General features: G+C 34.4%; 1 protein-coding gene across 2 annotated transcripts in view; it reads right to left on the bottom strand.

Annotated features, from left to right (window-relative positions):
• Positions 1–294: 294 nt before the first annotated feature.
• The window catches only part of DNAH5 (dynein axonemal heavy chain 5), a 113,736-nt gene continuing 95,384 nt past the window's right edge, over positions 295–18,646 (bottom strand). For both annotated transcript variants that reach the window (XM_059852160.1, XM_059852247.1), the window contains exons 66-79: positions 15,989–16,232; positions 14,883–14,997; positions 14,228–14,418; positions 13,281–13,402; positions 12,383–12,532; positions 10,518–10,763; positions 9,019–9,238; positions 8,204–8,409; positions 7,244–7,447; positions 6,435–6,650; positions 5,407–5,619; positions 3,827–3,979; positions 1,854–2,085; positions 295–446 (exon numbers count right to left, since the gene is read on the bottom strand). In XM_059852160.1, coding sequence (XP_059708143.1) covers positions 295–446; positions 1,854–2,085; positions 3,827–3,979; positions 5,407–5,619; positions 6,435–6,650; positions 7,244–7,447; positions 8,204–8,409; positions 9,019–9,238; positions 10,518–10,763; positions 12,383–12,532; positions 13,281–13,402; positions 14,228–14,418; positions 14,883–14,997; positions 15,989–16,232 — 2,664 coding nt within the window. The remainder of the gene's footprint in view (positions 447–1,853; positions 2,086–3,826; positions 3,980–5,406; positions 5,620–6,434; positions 6,651–7,243; positions 7,448–8,203; positions 8,410–9,018; positions 9,239–10,517; positions 10,764–12,382; positions 12,533–13,280; positions 13,403–14,227; positions 14,419–14,882; positions 14,998–15,988; positions 16,233–18,646) is intronic.

Here is an 18,646-nt window from a genome sequence, read left to right as displayed (position 1 = left end):
AAATCAATTAATCTTTATTCAAGGTAAAATTAAGCACACAAGAGGAGTGCTTATGCACAGTGATAAGTGATAACTGATTGGAGCACTAAATATTTGTCATGATTTTTCAAAGACATCAAAGTTAATGTCACTATAAGACGTAGCATTGATAACCGTAATCATAATGGAGTCCATGATTTAGAAATATTATTTTTAGAAGTGTTCTCCACTGTGTATCTAACTACACAATAATGTTTGCATTTGCATTTGAAATCAGAAAAGAACTCCTGGAAACCATTTTTTTTTTTTTTAGCATTACTTGACATCACACAGAAGTGCTACTCCACGCAGTACCCAGTGCTCTGGAGGCTGGCGGGTTTTAAGATCCATAGCAGCAATGTAATTAAGGTCTGTTCGACTGCTCTTTTTGTAGACTGGACATGAGTACAGACGTGGATCTTTTGCAGCTGAACAGACAGAAGAGACATAAAGAGCAATTAAACAAAGTTGAAAAAACAGGACCCAAAGGGAATGATCATAAGGCAAATGGAAAACTGAATCTGAGTTCAATAGTACTCTGCTCTCTATTTGCTGTTGCCAGCTGAAGAGCATACATGGTTTGAAATTTCTTTAGGTTTAACATGAGCACCTAGGAACTGATACAAACCAATAAATGTAAATGGACACTCTAGAGTTATTAGTGTTCTTATTGGTTCAATCTGCCCACTGAACATTACTTCTTATCAATGAATTATGCCAAAAGAAAATTTCCCTACTTTTGACCTGGTAACTTTCAAACTTGGTTTGAAATACATTTAGTATTTGAGAGTACAAGTCATCAACTACTTCACTGCAGAATTAGAACAGTAGTCTAGTCATGCTCAGTACTTCAGTATTCATTATTTAGTATCTTAGCTGCTGATCATGCCTTTTATAAAACATTAGCCATGCAAAATAGCATGTTAGCAAGATTTGCTTTTAGAGGTAGAATGCTTTTAAACAAAGTTTTCCAATTTTATGTTCTTCAGTGGATTATTCTATTCTGTTTCATATCCCTATTCAATGGCATGTCCTATTCTATATGCAAAAACCCATCACAGTAAGACAAATTACATGTTCTCACAGCACTCTCCTTAAGGCCCATAAGTTTCCTTTCCATCCCTTCATTCCTTTACTGCCTCAAAGACAAAACATCTCCCGTGACCTCACTCCACCTCTTGCTTGCTTCCATGAGCTCAAAATCAGACTTGACCAGGAAAAAAAAAATTTATAAATATAGGCATTATATATATGTATGTATATATATAAACATATTATCTATAAACACAATATGTATATGTATATATAGATGTGTGTCTGTATATAATCCATGAGTATCTTGTATTCTTGTATATACACACATGCATATATATATATATATATATATATATATATATATATATATATATATATATATATATACAAAACATTTATTTTTTGCATGAGTGAAAGAGATTATTCAGATTTAGGTTATGGGGGCTACAGAGATCACAGAGTTTAAGTATAAGAAAAATGGCATTTTAAATCTGGGATACATATTGTCAATATGATATGTACAGCTTACCTGTTATAAAGTTCTTAACACCGTTAAGACCACATGTAGAGACCTATCTAAATATTAGGAAAAGTGTCTACTATCAATTATGAAGCAAGTCTGAAACATATTTTCAATGGAAGTCTAGGAAGTCTTGCCCATTGAAAGAAATTTGCTATGCATACAAAGATTAGCAACAGCCTCATTAAATCCCTGCAAGCCCAAAAGATTTTAATGCAGTTAAATAAAATATTATGTTGAATTCAATGGAAATAACATCCTTTACAATACTGTTACTTACTGTTATTCTCTGCATATATCCTTATAACTGGCATCAACTCAAAGAGCACCTTGGGCTTAGATTCTGTCAGTCTCATGTTTCTTCTGTCCCAAGCAGCTCCTTCTAAATACAGCCCATACACGTAGACCCCTTCTGAAGGAGGGCTTGTGATATCATCCTTCATCCATTTAGTGACTTCATTGCACAGCACTACACTGTCAAGAGCCCATCCTTTGTTAGCTCTCGTTATTTCCTGCCCAAACCAAACAAAAGTTAGGCGGGGACATTTTCACATGAGCTCAGAACCCTTTTTCACAGCAGTTTTTAGAAATAAATTTTTATGGTCACAAAATATCCTCTTCAGTACAAAAAAACCCACCAATCCTTTATGATATCCGTGTTCACAGAAGTCTGACTATTCTCTAAGGGACTGATGGCATGGCACTACAAGAAAGCTTTCAGTGCTTTTTCCACTATATTTGATTTTAATTTTTTTCTATTATATAAAGTAACTAAAAACCATACCAAGAAACACAACCACTGAATGCCAATGGCAGCCAGCTCTTGTGAACACAAAAGTTTCACATATTTGATGAGATGAGAAAACATTACCTGCATGTGCTGAGTGAAACATATTTTTGGGGGTTACCTTCCTTTTTCTGCACCCCTACTCTTCAGTAACTGTATTCTTAATGAGTAAGATCTCACTCAGCTATAAAGCTATGTGAAGAGGCTGCAAAAAAACCCGTCAGTTAATGCACTGGAAAACACTCAACTCTCAGTGGCCCAGTTCTTTACTATGCCATGCAAATAAGTTGTGGCAAACCCAAGTTTTATCCTGGTCTTCCAATGGCTTCAAAAATGTTTCTTTGAAGTAATTGGAATTAATGCTTGCCCTGTATTGCAGTTACATGGATGATCTAAAAGAACTCAAGATTTATAGCTCAGTGATCATTCTGGGTCTTGCTCTTTCTCATTTCTATTTGTTTTACCGCACATCAAAGCCCAGAATCTCACTTTGGTATTTACTTAGCATATTAGGTTGTTACAAATCCACAGTTCCTTTTTACGGAACCAGAAAATTCTTTAGTTTCCAACTGTTTTGGATCCTACTAGTAAAACTTTTCCATGAGCTTGGATGCAAAAGATAGTCCCAGTTTAGGACTGTTCACTCAAAACAAATATTTTGTTAGGTAATTCCAAGGCTACATGCCTGAAATTTTAGAATACACTACCCAAACCTCAGAGTAGGAGGGGATATTTTTCCTACATCAAAAATCTTCATTCTCTTCTCCAAAAGTTTGGGCTTTTATTTTCCTGAGGTCCCATTGTATTTTCACCTGAGTATTCTTTTATAATTTTACACATTCCAGACGCTTACTGTCTCCAATATGTCCCTTTATGCTGATCAACACAGGCATTTATTATTTCCTTTTAAAGTAAAAAAGTTGCTGGGCAGCCAACACAATCACCAAGTCAACATACATACATTAGCAAACACATCAAATATCATACTTCTGTGCATTAATAAAGAAAGTCTTTCCCACTTCCTGAAGAAAGATTTAATCAGCTACTGAACAGCAACAGAGAAACATAAGGCTAATTCTGAATAGCTTTTCAGCCCAGTCTCCAGTCAGGTAAGTACTGAACACAGAACAAAAAAGAGGGGGAAAAAGGCAAATTCATGGGCTTATTGGCCATTCTCAGAGATATTGCCATGGAAACATGAGACTTAATATTTTTCTAGTCTACCTCAATAATGTTGTGGGGTAGCCTCTACTTATTTGGGCCTTGGTCAACACAGGAAACATAATTTAACACATTAGTGGTTGTTATACTAAGAAAGTATGTGTGAAGGAAGAGCAGTTCACTCAGGAAATGTTAGACAGTCACATATCTTCCCATGTTTATAAACTCATCCTTCATCAGACAATACACTTTACTTTTAAAGTACCTGAAAAAATAAGCAGAATAAGTCTTCAAAAACAATTTACCTGTCTCACTGCAGTTAAAAATCCTTGAGGATTAAAAAAACCTGTCATCCAGAAACAGTTGGGTCGACTTTCAAAAATCCACTTGTAAAACTGGTGGTTTCTTTCTAGAAGCTCAGTAAACCAGAAACCAAGTGTACTGGAAGGCCAAGATGCCTAAAACCAGTAAACATGTATTAAAATAGCATACTGCTGTCAAGAAAAGCTACATCCTCCCATAGTAATAAACAATGTAATATTAGCAAAGCATATATGAAGACCATCTATCATATCTTAACTTTAATCTGATGCTTAAACTTTGCATCCCACTGAAATCTGAAGGAAATTCTTTCTCTGTTTAAATTCATGTCTACTATTGCATTTACATCTTTAATAGTCTCTGCGGAATTGTCCATTTTATGGCATTTTTGCAAGGTTAGACAGCTGTATAAGCTAAAAAGAAAAATTGTATACGTCTTTATAATTCCAAGGTCAATATATCAAGCCAACGTGATTTCTGTAAGACTGTTCTGCATTTTTATTCTTCTGAATAAAACCTAAGGAAAACTGAACTTGGACTATGGGGAGATATAGCTGTGTTGTGAAGCATCTGTTTACATCTAGGTTTTCTACCATGAAACCACTTTTTCAGTAGAAACAAAGCAAGCAAACAACAACAACAAAAAAAACCCACAACCTTTTTCTTTAAAAAAAAAAAAACATTTTTCTTTCTACCAGTTGTTGTTAACAGGTCTAATTATCCCTGAAAACAATTTCTATGGGGAGAAGCTGAGAGCTGGGATTGTTTAGCTTGGGGAAGAGAAGGCTTAAAGGAGGCTTAAATATGTTTACATCTCCTGTGGAGGACAGAAGAAGATGGAGCCCGATCCTTTTCAGCAATTGGAGAGAAGGCAATGGGAACAAGATGAAATGACAGAAATTGGGTTTCAACTTAAGGAGTTTTTTGTTTGTTTGGCTGGTTGTGGGTTGATTGGTTGGTTTTTACTGTGAAGGTGATCAAAGAGTGGAATGGGTTGCCCCTCCCTGATTCTGGAGACTCCTGGGAACCCTGATTTAACTGAGCCTGCTTTAGAAAGCATGATTAAACTACACTGTCTCCATAGGTCCTTTCCAGCATCTACTGTTCTGTAATTATGTGGCTATTACTCCAACTCCAAGTGCACTAATTTTGTCCAAGATGGACAGGCCACCTTTACTTAACCCAGAAAAGGATGTCCAATAATTATATATGTCCAATAATCAACACCATCTTAGTCACTAATGTGGGTGGTAATTTTTAAAATCCATCATCACATTTTAAATTTCTTTCCTCTCCCTGGGTTTTCATACTGCCAATATGTAACGGGTTCTTAAAATGGCATGTATCTGCATCCTTCACATTCATTTCAATTTTCATAAATGAAAGAAGGCTTGTTTTGGGTATGTTTATTTTAGCACAAAATCTATTCCAGCAGTTGCACAGCTCTTGTTAACACTTCTGAAACACAGTTTGAATAAAAATGTTTACTCTAAGTCTAGCAGTTTAATCTAATCTTCAGAAATAGCTTTCTTATTTCTTTCCAGAACAAGTGCTGTACGCCTACCTTTTTCCAGCTAGCAGGAATCCTTCCATCATACATGCAGTCTAAAGCATCCCTCAGATTTTCACTCATAACTATTGTCCCTTCAATGGCAAGTTTTAGATCAGTCAGAGTGCTTCTCACTAAAGAAATAACTCTCTGCATTTGTTCAATCTCCTGTCGCAAAAATATGTGCATAGGTTGAAAAGGTCCCATGTTCTTTAGTTTTTCTTTTACCTGTTGGTAGAAAACCAAAGATCCTTCAGTAGAAGTGAAAAAAACAAAATTGGATTTATGTCAATGTTAGGCCCCAATATGATCTTTGAGACGTAACATAATTTATTTATGAGCTTAAATGGTCAGTTTGGCACCTCCCTTGAATTATGTGTGAGAGAGAAACACAGGATTTGTTCCAAGAGAAATCTGTGATGCTGAGACTGGCTATGTTTTCAGTCCAAGTCATGATTTAGTCTTTGAGCTGATGCCACTTAAAGAGCTTGTAGGCTGATTACCTTAGTTCAAAGAATTCAGCTTTAGTTCCAACAAGCAGTTTCAAGGTTCTTCTTGAACAAACCAATCAAGAAATTGCCCCAGCTACTTTGCTTCAACATAGCAGCAATGCCTGGGAACTATCACAATACCAGGCTGTCTTGTATTCTAACCAAACTCACTGATACATCTTTAATCAAAAGTATTAAATTAACAAATAAACAGCTGCATGAACATAACTAGAAATTTTATAGTGTCAACAACTTCAGTTAAAAGCTGATGATCATACCTCCTCCATAGTGAAAATGACAACTTAAACATTAACAGGTTTAATATTTTTGAAAAAGTTTTTAAAAAAGCACTTCAGCACACATTTAATGACTTCATTATGAAGATTAATAGCTTGGCCACACTTCTTTAAAAAAAAAAGTATCTCCTGTATGAATTATTTCAAACATGCTTTTAGAAAAGTTTTTGGGGTTTTGGGTTTGTTTTGTTGGGTTTTTTTAATCCATAAAAGGCAAGATGGAGCAAATGTTTTTCCCAGAATGTCATTAACTCACTTCAAATGGTACATAATCAGCAGGAAGTTTTTCCAGCATATCATCAGCCAGTCTGGCTACAACTGCCTCTCGAGTTTCACCTCCTCCACCAGAGCTATCTTTAGGCTGAATACTGAGGATGGTGTCCAATACATCTCTGGAAACTTTACTTTGGTAGGTGATATCTGCATTGGGGTGCAAACCAAACACCTCTGGTGTGTCATAAGCAGGAAGGCTCTAAATAGTAAAATATAAAAAGAGTACAATTGGAGATTTAGAAGCTAATCATAAAAAAAACCCCCCCCCCCCAAAAAAAAAAAAAAAAAAAACCAAAAAAATGTAAAACTCAACATACAACAAAACCAAATAAACAACAGGGAAAAACCCCTCAATTATGTTGAGTAACAAGCTAGATTTCTTCAAATAGTCTCAAGCCAAATAACTTGCTGTGGTCTATTTGTCATGCCACAGTCCAAATCACACCAAACAAGTGGTGTTTTAACAACTATAGGCTATTTTAATTAAAAAAATTTACTTTCATATATCTAGACCTTTTATTTCAAAGAGGTTGTACCCAATGTCAGGACTTCATTTGTGCCTTTAGGTATGTCCCACAAGCAAAACACATGAAAAAGAAAATATATATTACTGTCATGAAGATTATAACATAGATAACAATAATTAGTAGTCACTAATAAATGTGCAAACTGCTAGAAATCATTTTAAAAATCTGTGAATGAAAGACAAAATACAGGTACTCAGAAAAAAGAGAAAAATTCTGGGGAATCAGGAACTTATGAGAAACAAGTGATTAGCTGTCATTTACCAACCTGTATGTACTGAAGGTATTGATCCACCAGAGTGCATTTGGGTATGCTGTATCCTTTGTAGAAGCTGAATTCCTGACTGAATGTGTTTTCACTGAACCAAATCTTTACAAAGGTGTTCATGAGTCTTTTGTCAAAGTCATCTGTCACACGACCACCATACTGGATCTCACCTATCATGTAACAAACAGTACTCCAAGAGATCCCCTAAAACCAAGCAGAAAGCACTGACTTCAGCTAATCCCCTTCTTATTTACTTGGACCTGCCTTAGTAAAAACAGCTGATGTACCATGTCTGTCCCATTTGAAAGTTACTTTCCTATTACTCTTTTTTTCATTATAGACTTGCATTCCCAGAACACCTGCAAGGATTTCCCAAAATAGAATTCACCAACAAATTCAAGAGCATCTTGAAGATAGCAAGGTTACAGATATATTTGAATTCTCCTTTTACTTAAAATTCCAACTGCAAATTGCCCTGCCACAAACCTCTCTGTATGACAACTGACCATATGAAAGTGAGAAACATAGGAGACATTCTTGTATAATCATTAAAAAAATTTTTGATTTCTTCATGCTGTAAAGTCAGGTGCGGGGGGCAAAGCTTATTTTTACTCAAAATAGATTTAAACAAAAGACTATTTGAAATATCCCTTTTTAATTAATTTACTTAATTAGAATTGAAAAGAAGGTTGATACTGCTAAGGTTTATATTTCTGAGATGGATGGAAAGGCTTTTTTTTTTTTAGTGTAGAGGTTAATACAGAAATTTAACATGCACTGGATTAGAAGACTTAGTCTGCTGCTGTAGAGACAGATACACTTGAAATATTGAATATTTGTGGAAAAAACAATAAGTTAAAATCACTCTTGTAGTTCAGTTATTAGGAAGCATTTACATACATTCCACTACTAGAAAGATCCATCTTCTTAATCCACCTTTCCCAGAAAATCATTCATTACCTTCTTGGTATCCATGCGATTCAAGTGGTTTCGAATGAACTGCACCGTAGCATTGAAATCAGCTTGATTAAACTCATAGGGAATATTCCAACCCAGAGAGCCAAACTTGCGTCTTTCCTGAACAGTGGAGTGCAGAAAGGCTACAGCATACAACAGTGGTTTCCATTGCACCACTTTACTGGCATCTAATAAATCCTGGCTGACACCTATTGATTCAAATGGGCTTTATGAGAATCACTGTAATTGTCTTTTTCAAAATTACTTCAAACCACTGCTAAAATATCACTCTAGAAATATTCACTTGGCTCTCTGCCTCTCCCAAGGGTAAATTATTGTCCTACAAAGTGTTCTGTGCTGGAGACAGTTTATAGCATGTTATTAAATTGCTCAGATTAAAAGAGTAAACTTCAGGGAAAAAAAAACCCACAATTTACTAATAGCTGGATTCACATCTAGCTGCTTTCTGCACAGACTCTTTGTCCTTTATTTTATGTAGTGTAAAGAGCACTTGACAGCCAACCATATCATTTTTCTGCCAAAAGACAGAATATCAAAAATTCAAACACTTTGAATTGAGATACTAGAAGCCAACGTGTGAGAAAAGAAAAGGCATTGCCTGTTTTGCTATTCAATTAGTTCTGACCACAGAACATCAGCAAATCTTCTTAATTTTCAAAACAAAAACTAAGATTTGCCCTGGCATCATTGTGAACAGTTCCTCATACTAGCTTACACTTACTACCAGTTTAACATGACCACACAATAGCATCACAGCCCAAAATGTAATTTTAAGTCATTACCATTCTAGTACTCACCACTGTATGTTCTCTTTAGTCCAGCTCTGAGCCCTTGGGGTGGTTCATTGGTAAACTTAATTGACATTTGAAGAAGGGTGATGGGGAATTGTTTGTGAATGTCAGTTGTCATCCACAGTCTAAAGCTTTCATGAACAGTCTCTGTCTCTATTACAGTGTCCATTAACTCATCCAGAAAGTCAAGTCCAAGGTGGCAGTTTTGCAGAAGTGCCCAACCTCCCTAGTGTCAAACAACAGAATTTTAAAAATTATCAATGTTGTCCAAAAACTGAAATTACTCCTTGAGGGGACCTAAGCTGTGGGGGGTTTCTTCTGAAGATGGTGTTAGCTTATTTGGTTTTTTTCACCTGAACAAGTGTTCCTACTTGTCTCATTTGGTCTTTTCAAATAGTCTCTACCTTTTCCATTTCAATACATTTAAAATACACCTTGTCAAGACTACAGGGCTGATAGAAACTGATAAATTTTGACTTACATAAGGGAGCTCAGGAGTAGCTGGATAGAGCAACCTGCTAAACCTTGATCCTCACAAGGGTCCCAGGCTTAGAAAATAACCAAATAAGCATACATAACTAATCTATTGCTACTAATCAATAGATGTCAAACTTTCTTATATGAATTACCATATTTCTCACATGGGCATCTCATATACCTCTTCACTAAGAGGCCTTGTGAGACAGTGAGGGAATGTAACTGCATTTCTCTTAACTAAACAAAAGGTGCTCTTTTCCTGTTTTTGAATGGTTTTCTTCTCATTTGATTGATAAATTAGTTCCTTATGAGAAGTTATCAAACAAGAATCTGAAGCAGAACTAAAACAGTTTATAAAAAGAAGCTCATAGCACAGGAGAGTAAGATCAGTATTTTTCCATCAGCAGGCATAGCAGTAGCATCATCTGATGTGCAAAGCATGCCAAATTGGAACATCTCACCTTTCTCATATAGATAGTTTTGTTCTTTAATTCCTCTTTCTGTAAAATGCCTGTGCTACCAGGCTGTCCCTCACAAACACAAATTCAGACTACAGCAACATGGAATAGCTTGCTATACTACCTTGTTTTTTTCAAGATTATGTAACTATCAATAGCATATTTGGAATTCATTTTCTTCATTTAACAAAATACATCCATATTACTAAAAATAAAAAACTGAAAATATAATCTGAAATGCCTACAGAAGAATATTTACTGGTAATATAACCAAAAAACAACAAAAGAAAATCAATTCAGCTACATTTTTCTGTCTGCAATCAACTATAAAAACTCCATTTTATATGAACAGCACTCCATTTTCAATGAAAAGCATCTGCAGAGTATCAAGAAGCTTGTTATGGCAAATTGAAGGAGTGTGAAAATACAGTTCTCTTGCTTAGGACTCTCATATAAATAAATGTAGTGGTTTGTATCAGCATTAACTACCCACCAAACAACATTATCTAATGGCAGTATTTTTATTTCTAAGTGTACGGAGAGAAAAACGTTCAGATTTTTGTTGCTTACATGAGCCATTGTCTGCTGTAGAAGTTTACGAGCGTGGATTCCTTGCCCCTGGCCCATGGAAACACAACACATTTCCATCTTCAGTTTTTTTCCCAAAGCAATAATTGAGTCCGTAGGATCAGAGCCCATGGAAAGAAAGCATATGAGGGGAGTACGTGGATCTGACTCTTCCCATGTTTTCTCCAAGTCCAAGATGACTCCCTCTGCGTATTTCTCCCCCATAGTGTCAGTGATATATTTTCTTGCCTATATTAAAAAGGGTAAGTTTAACTGGTGACCTAACCATTTTATACTGTTTTCTTCCCAGTGTAAATCCTACCAAAAAGTCAACTGAAGACCAAAGGCTGCTAAAAATTTTTATCTAAAATACACATACACAAGTTATTTTTACATGTCAACACATCATACCGTCTTTGAAGGTGTTATTTCTTATAGCCTATTACAACCAGCTATTTTTAAAAAAATAATTATTACATTACATATATGTAATATATGTAATATAATAAATGCATGTATTTTATATAATAATTATAATTATATATAATAACTATAATTAGTGCATAATAAAAATAATTTCTCTAAAACTTTAGAAGATTTTTACTGATTTAAGGATATCTCCATTAGATAGTGTAACTTTTAGCATCAAAATCTAGAAAAATAGGAGAAAAAGACTAAAGAAGGGCTTCAAAGTGCTTAGGCCTTTCTCCCTTCCACAGTTAAATAAGCAATGAATTAACAGTAGTAATGATTAAAATAATTATCACTAAGTAGACAATCCAAGGAAACAGTTTAAAACCATCTCTTATCCCTTCTTTATTTATCTTTAAAAATTCTAGATTATTGTTGTTTTTCACAAAGAAATAGAAAAGGCTCTTTCAAACAGTCTGAGATGATCTTTCTTGTACTCTTTCCCCCCCACAGCCCTTGTCTTAGATAAATCTTTCCCTTAATACCTCTGGCTTACCTCTCAGAGACAAAAGACATTCAGCAATAAACATTTGATAAACTATCAGTTTTCATAAAACCATCGAAATATGAAAGTTTACCTTGCCCCATTAACAGCAGGGAGGAGCTAATCTTGTGCAATCTGTTTCAGACACATAGCAGACATCACAGAGATTCTTTATACAGTACTGCTAAACCTATTGACTGCAGTTACACCAATGACTGGTAGATTTTCTCTGAATCCAATCACAATGTCTAAAGATATGCATCAATAAAATTAATACCACACTTCAAGTGATGCATTCCAATTTCAGTAAATCATCATTAATTTCTCTGAATTGCCAGTAATTTTATAACTTTTGTTGTTTTGTACTGGAGAAGAACATAAAAGTTAAAAATAGGCTCCTAGAAGATTATTTTTCTTTAAAAAAGGTCTATTTAATAAATTTCAGTTCAGTCATTTTTAATAGATGAGACTTTATTAAAGATTTTTCTGAAGAGGCTCTAATTCTTCCATGCAAGAAATAGTTTCTCAATTAAATAGTTTTCAATGTTCCCTCAGCCAGTCAAGTTCATTAAAATATTTTACTTCAGTCTAACACGGGGACACTTCTAAAATTCTAGTGAGTAAGCAAGGACAGCCAAAAGTATCTTCTGAGCTAATAAAGCAGATCAGGATAAACACATATTTCCAGCAGAAATCACCACAGGGGATAATGTTTTTTCAATATATTGGAATAATTTTTTTATCACTGCCCTTGTAACAAATACAAATTGGTCTGAAAAGAATTTTGGAAAATAAGATGTAAAGGTCCATTACAAAAAGTTGTTTAGCATGATATAAGATAGCACGAACTTGCAATCTGAAAACTATTACTCTAGTGATACCTGAATAGACCATGTAGGCTATATAAATATACCTGAGCTATGGTCCTGTCAGGACACCAAGATCTGATAAGAAGAAGATGTCTGAAGGAGTCCAGAGATTGACCATAGCCACTAGGAACCAATTCTTCTTCGGGATTCTTGCTATCAAACCAGACTTTCCACTGTTTCTCTTCTCTGGAAATCTGCAATTATACCATCAAAGAAGTAAATATTACTAAACAGACAAGTCCTATTTGCAGTGCCACTAGGTCACAAACTTTTAATGACAGTCAGAGATATGAAATCTACACCCAGGCATTTGTCTAGAGACATTCTTCCACAAATTTAATAAGGCTATTGAAAATTATAGGTTAAAATTTCAGATTATAAGTATGCTATTGTAGAATGCAGCACACTGGAGTATTCATATTCTGAAAACAGGAGCTACTAATCAGTATGTTATATTCTGATCTAATAGCATAGCTATGTCAGAATATGAATAGCTAGGCACAGACATAGCTTTTAGAACAGCAAGTACATAACTGCTCTCCACATCAATGTACCTTCTCCTAACATTTACTCCATGTAGAGACATACTGGGAGAAGCATCATAAAACACAGTGTAAGAAAGCACAACAGGGATGCAAGATAATGTAATAACCAGAATAAAAATAAAGTTGTAAAGTATTAATTGGGTAATGGCAAGTTGAATCCCAATCCAAAAATATAATTTTATAAAGTGTGAACACTCTACACTCTTCTTATTTTCCTGTGGGTGTTTGAGTTTTTATAACAACATAGGTTGCTAAGCAGTCAGGGCCATAACTGTGGCTATCTGCTGTCACTTTTGTTTCTCTTCCATAAAATAAACCAGTTACCAGCATATGGTTTGATTACTACCAGACAATTACTTCTTAAACAAGAGATCAACTTTCAAAAGCCCTTACGTACCTTATCAAGAATATCTGAAAACTCTTCAAGCTTACTGAGCTCCACTAAGTTCAACCAAGTCATATCCAGAATCCATTTAGCTGGCTTAGGAGGACAAGCTTTAAGGTCTAGGGATGCACCACCTGCGAGAGATTGAAATTAGTTACTAGTACTGTTGGAGAGACAAAGAAAAATAAACAAAATAAGAGGGAAATTGTATTCGTAATCCAGTTTTTAAATCATGATGTTACAGGAGTTTTCTACCTTACAAAACCATGCCATATTTGACTGAGCTGAGTTTGCAGTTTGGTTAGTTTATCTTATTTTTTTAATACTATGTAGCTTAAACAGAAGTATTCCCAATTTATATTTTGAGGTTTTACTAGTTTTTTGTGCAATGTGGCTGGAAATAAAGGCTTTTTGGGAAAAGATATTCCAAAGATTCAACATGGAAAAATTCACACATATAATCCATAAATAAAATGCTCTCTGGAAAACTAAGTCTCTTGAAAAGGTAATACAAAATTGATCCAAACTTTCAAGCGAACTCAGTGCTTGTATGGAGTTAAAACCAAACCCATGACCTTGTCACATGCAGCTGAGACTCTGATGTTCTTTTAAAATGTTAGCATCATTTTCTGCTCCTATTTGCTGCAGTTACCCTAACATGTTAATACAATAATGGTTTTTCTAAGTTAAACATATACCTGATGGTATTTGAGCAGCAGACAACAATATTCCTTTCAAATTCTCATGATTACAAAGATATTCAATATTCAGTGTGCTGCTATAAATTAGAACTGCCATACAATGTTGTCTGTCACCAGATCAGAATGATAAACATGCATTCTTACAATTGACTGGCTTCTCATATGCGAAAGGAAGGAGCATGCTGGCTAGGAGATACAAATACATAAATTTTCTATAATAATAATGTGCTCTTCTTATAATTTATTCACAGTTCCCACCTTTAATAAGTGTCAGAAATTCTTCATGCTTCACTCTGTTTCTTTGTATATCAATCTTCAAAGTAAGCAGTAATGTGAAAAGAAATTTATGCTCCTCATAGAGTCCTCGGGCAGTATATTTGAATACTTCATATGTCATATGTTCAATAATATTGGTAACCCTCTTGCTGGTAACAGGGCTCTTGGTAGACCTATTAAAAGAAAGATATGCAATTGAAAGTTGATTTCTTAGGCTTTACAAAAGGGAATACTATGCAAAAGGAAAAAGGCCACAGTTCAGTATTTTCAACACATGAAAAATAATAGATCACAAACAGAATGTCAGCCAGCAAGCTGGCAACAGCTTTTAGATTGAAGGAACCGCAACAACAGAAAAATCCTTTCTAATCCAGTCTTTTTGCCCAGCTGAAAATCAATGCAGTATAATGGTTTTTAATTATCTAATTAAAACTTTGAAGGACTGTAAGTACATTAGAAGGGTTTTTACCTTGCTAACTGACAAAGTTTTATGGGTATTTAAGCTAACAATTCCTGGTCAAGATTGTAAGAAGCAAGAGTCTTCTTTCTGATTTTAGTTTACAATAAATCTTTACTGTGCTACAGGCAAATGCAGGACTGGGTAAATACAAATTGTAGTTATTGCTAGCTAAATTACCTGGCTAGGGAGAGGTCAAAAAGCCCCAAAAACTGTCGAAGTGATGTCTGATACATGACATTGACCATGCTCATCTCAGTGATAAGGAAGTACAAGATGCTGCCTCGAGTTGCAACTAAAGAGCAGGAAAGAAAAGTTTGTTCAAAGTGGAAATGCAGAGCAGAAAACTTTAACTCCCCAAAACATGTACACTGATTTTAACATTAATGATAACTGAAGATCCTTGAGTTTCTCCATTCTTTACTGCCAGAAAAATAATAAAATCATTCATTTTATCCTCATGTATACATCAGGGGGAAAAAATCCTTTATGTAACTAGAACAAACTATGTAAAGTCCAGTTTTCAAATACAAGTGTGTCTGGAGATCTGCAATATTGAGATCATCAGCAGAACACATAAAAGTTATGGCTGTTTAAAATACTGTTTAAGTGTCCAAACAAATTTCTTTTACAGACTTTTACAAGATTCATAAAAAAGTCAAATGAGCTATATTGATTTAACTTACCCAGCACTGATTTAACTTCTTTTCAGTAGTCATTCAGTTTTAAATGCAAAGGTTTTACAAAATCTGCACTGTTTCTGGTACCCTAACTGTACCATCTTACGCATTTCATAGAATGAAGACCATTACAGAGAGCTATTTTTTCCCCTGTTTTTTTTCATATTATTACCTGTCAGTTAAAAGACTCATGAAACTTGTTGACTATAATAACCAAAGGATAAATGGTGAAGCATTCATCAGAACAGATATAGAGAGTACTTAATGTTATATAAGCTCTGTAAAAGAATGTCACCATGTTGAACTCAAACATATACTTACCTAAACACCCTAATGACTGATATGCTTGTTTATGGAGCAATGAGAAGTCTATAGAGAAAGCAATTCACTCAATTTTGTAAATTCCGCCTGAGGCATAGCATTGAATATTTTCTCCATTATAGCTCAATATGACATCTCCTGGATACATTTTACTTACAGGAAAACACAGGTTTCTCCCACCAATTTTGGTCTTCTTGATCTCATCCTACAATTTCTCTTACTCTAAGTATTGATGTTCTAAATATATGATCCAGCTATTTGTCTTCTCTGACTACCTTCACTCACCAGGTCTGTACTCTTCGCGGGCTGAATTGATCTGTACTTCAGTTTCAGCAGAAGTTTGCAGTTTCTGTGTTACTTCTTCAGCAGTCTTCTTAGTGTTACTCAATACAATTAGTAGAGTCTCATCATCTGCCAGAGAACTCTTAGTGCTTGTAAGTCGAAATAGAAGGTTATCTTCTAGGTCTTTAATCCTCCTTTTGTTCATAGTCACATCTTCAATAAGGTCAGTTCTTTCTTTCTCTAATTCCTATTGGATTACATGGTAATATTTGGGAAAAAGAAGAGCAATCAAAAATAATAAGAAAAAAATTTAGCTTAAAAATACTGATCCTACTAAAACAGTGTAGGTCAAGACTAACTGAATTAATTTGGGGAAAGAATTCCAGTGGTATTTCTAACACAAGATATATTGCCGGAATCTGAACCTCCTACATAAGTAGGCATTAACAAATGATTTCTACAAACATTATGGAAGATGCATGTATAATGCCCTAAAAGAATAACAAGTTCACAATTGTTTGTCTTCTGTTTCAGAAAAGACAAATGCAAACACCATTCCAGATATGGGATTTTATTCCCCTCCATGTAATCTTATCGTCATTTATGCCTTGCTTTACAATTGCCATATTGAAAATTTAGTCTCAACAGCCATGCTTAGTCATCAAATCAAGCATCATATATTTCAAGAAGTGCCAATACTCCTCTATCAAACAGGGATAATTTCAGCCTCTCACTAAAATGCTTCATTTATTAAGTATGTAGAACTTGAGTTACTTCACTAAAATTATTTATTTTATACATTTAGTAATATAATCTGGATGTTTTATGTACCTAGATTCTTTCCCAGTACCCAAATATAGAAGATGGATAACTGTTAATCAAGAGTTTTACATTAAAAAACCAGCTACTTGAAATCTCTAGAAAAATATTTTTCAGCTATAACAGTCCTTTCAGTTCATTCTTAAAATTAACCTTTAAAAACTTAATATAAATTAGTCCCTCAGAGATAAAAATCCTTTACTGAAATATAACTAAATGTTTCAGTACGGTGAAGTAAAAAGAAAAGAAAGAGAGGGAATAGGTTAAGAGTTTTTCATAAGATAAGGTTAATATGAATCTTATAAATGAACAGTAACTGAGCCAGTTGGTAGAAATATTTGCTGTCTAGATAAATACTTCACAAAGTTTACAAAGGTCACCTAAATAATTTTAACAATGTCTCTCCAAACTTGGAAGTTCTGTGTTTACTCTGTCATTGCCAAGTCCATTTCCATGCTGCTTACTGGCTGCTAATAGTCCAAAGAAATAGGGACAGCACTAAGAAATACATGACCTCTCATATAGCACTAGAGACATAATGGACCTGAGCCCTTATCAAGGCTTAAGGAAAGGCTTTACTCCCCCATTGGAGTAGCCTTCATTTATACAGCTTTGAAAAACTATTAGAACTTCTGAAATTGCTTTTTTATTTTTCCACATTCTAAACTTCTGGTCTTCTCAACCTACATTCTCCTCCTTCATTCCTAATTCAAGCACTTATTTGTTTTAAAGAATGACCTTTTACCTTAAAAACAAAATTAAGAAGAATCATCTTATTATCAGATTTAGAGTTTTTTCTTGGTATATTGAAACATCATAATCATCATCAGGTAGAAAATATTTAGTGGGACAATCATTTCAGAAAAATGCAACTACAACATAACTTATTAAATAGATTCTGACAAAAACTGATGAAAATAGACAAGAAAATACAGTTATCTGAATTTCAATCAACTGCTGCTTCATGGAACTGAAGAAAAACAGGTAACAGTTTCATGAAGCATTTTTTTCATGCAAGCTTGATGAAGCAGAAACTTTTTTTTAAAGAATAGCATTGAAAGAAAGTCACCATCCAATTAAATATAATAATTAACACACTGCACCAAATTATCCTTCATGTTTTGCTGAGCTCAGTTCAAAAATTTAAACATACCTTAGAATTCAATGCTTCATAAAAACAGAAAGTAATTCTCCTCACAAGAGCCTGAGAAATAAGCTGGAAACAGAGTTACCAAGCTAAAGGGAAGTAACCCTAGATGAAAACCTTAATGAAAAAAAATCCATTTATTAAGCTCTTACAATGCTTTTTACAGATCAGAAAGTGTAAACCTTTCTTCATATCTTCAAAAATGTCCAGTCATAGCACCAAGGATGCAGAAAAAATAAGCCAAGTTACCATATACATGAATTCAAGGAACTTGCACCAGAGGCTATTTCAAATCCAGTTTTATGGAGTTCCTTTCAAAAGCAGATGACATTTTGCCAACTGTACCAAAGAATGCTTTTTCTTGTTAATATTCATAAAATATGAAAGCTGCTACATAGCTTATATCATCCTGTCACAAAATGATTCACAAGTAAAGGAATTTGCATCAACTATTCCTTACAAAACTTGAGCCTTTTTCCAGCAAAAATCTTGATATATGAATGCAAAAATTCAAAAAGCCGTAGAGTTCTTGTATATTATAACTCCACTACTAATCTGATTTACCTCTGACATTAAATAAACAAGTTTTTTTGTCAAATTACATAACAGCCAATCTATCAAAATAACAATATAATTAAAATATCATAAGTTATACAACCTTCAGACATATATCAAATCTCTCAAATCCTATTATT

This window comes from Haemorhous mexicanus, chromosome 1, assembly GCF_027477595.1.
Source record: "Haemorhous mexicanus isolate bHaeMex1 chromosome 1, bHaeMex1.pri, whole genome shotgun sequence".
Classification (NCBI taxonomy): Eukaryota; Metazoa; Chordata; class Aves; order Passeriformes; family Fringillidae; genus Haemorhous; species Haemorhous mexicanus.
This window is presented reverse-complemented; position numbering and strand designations above follow the sequence as displayed.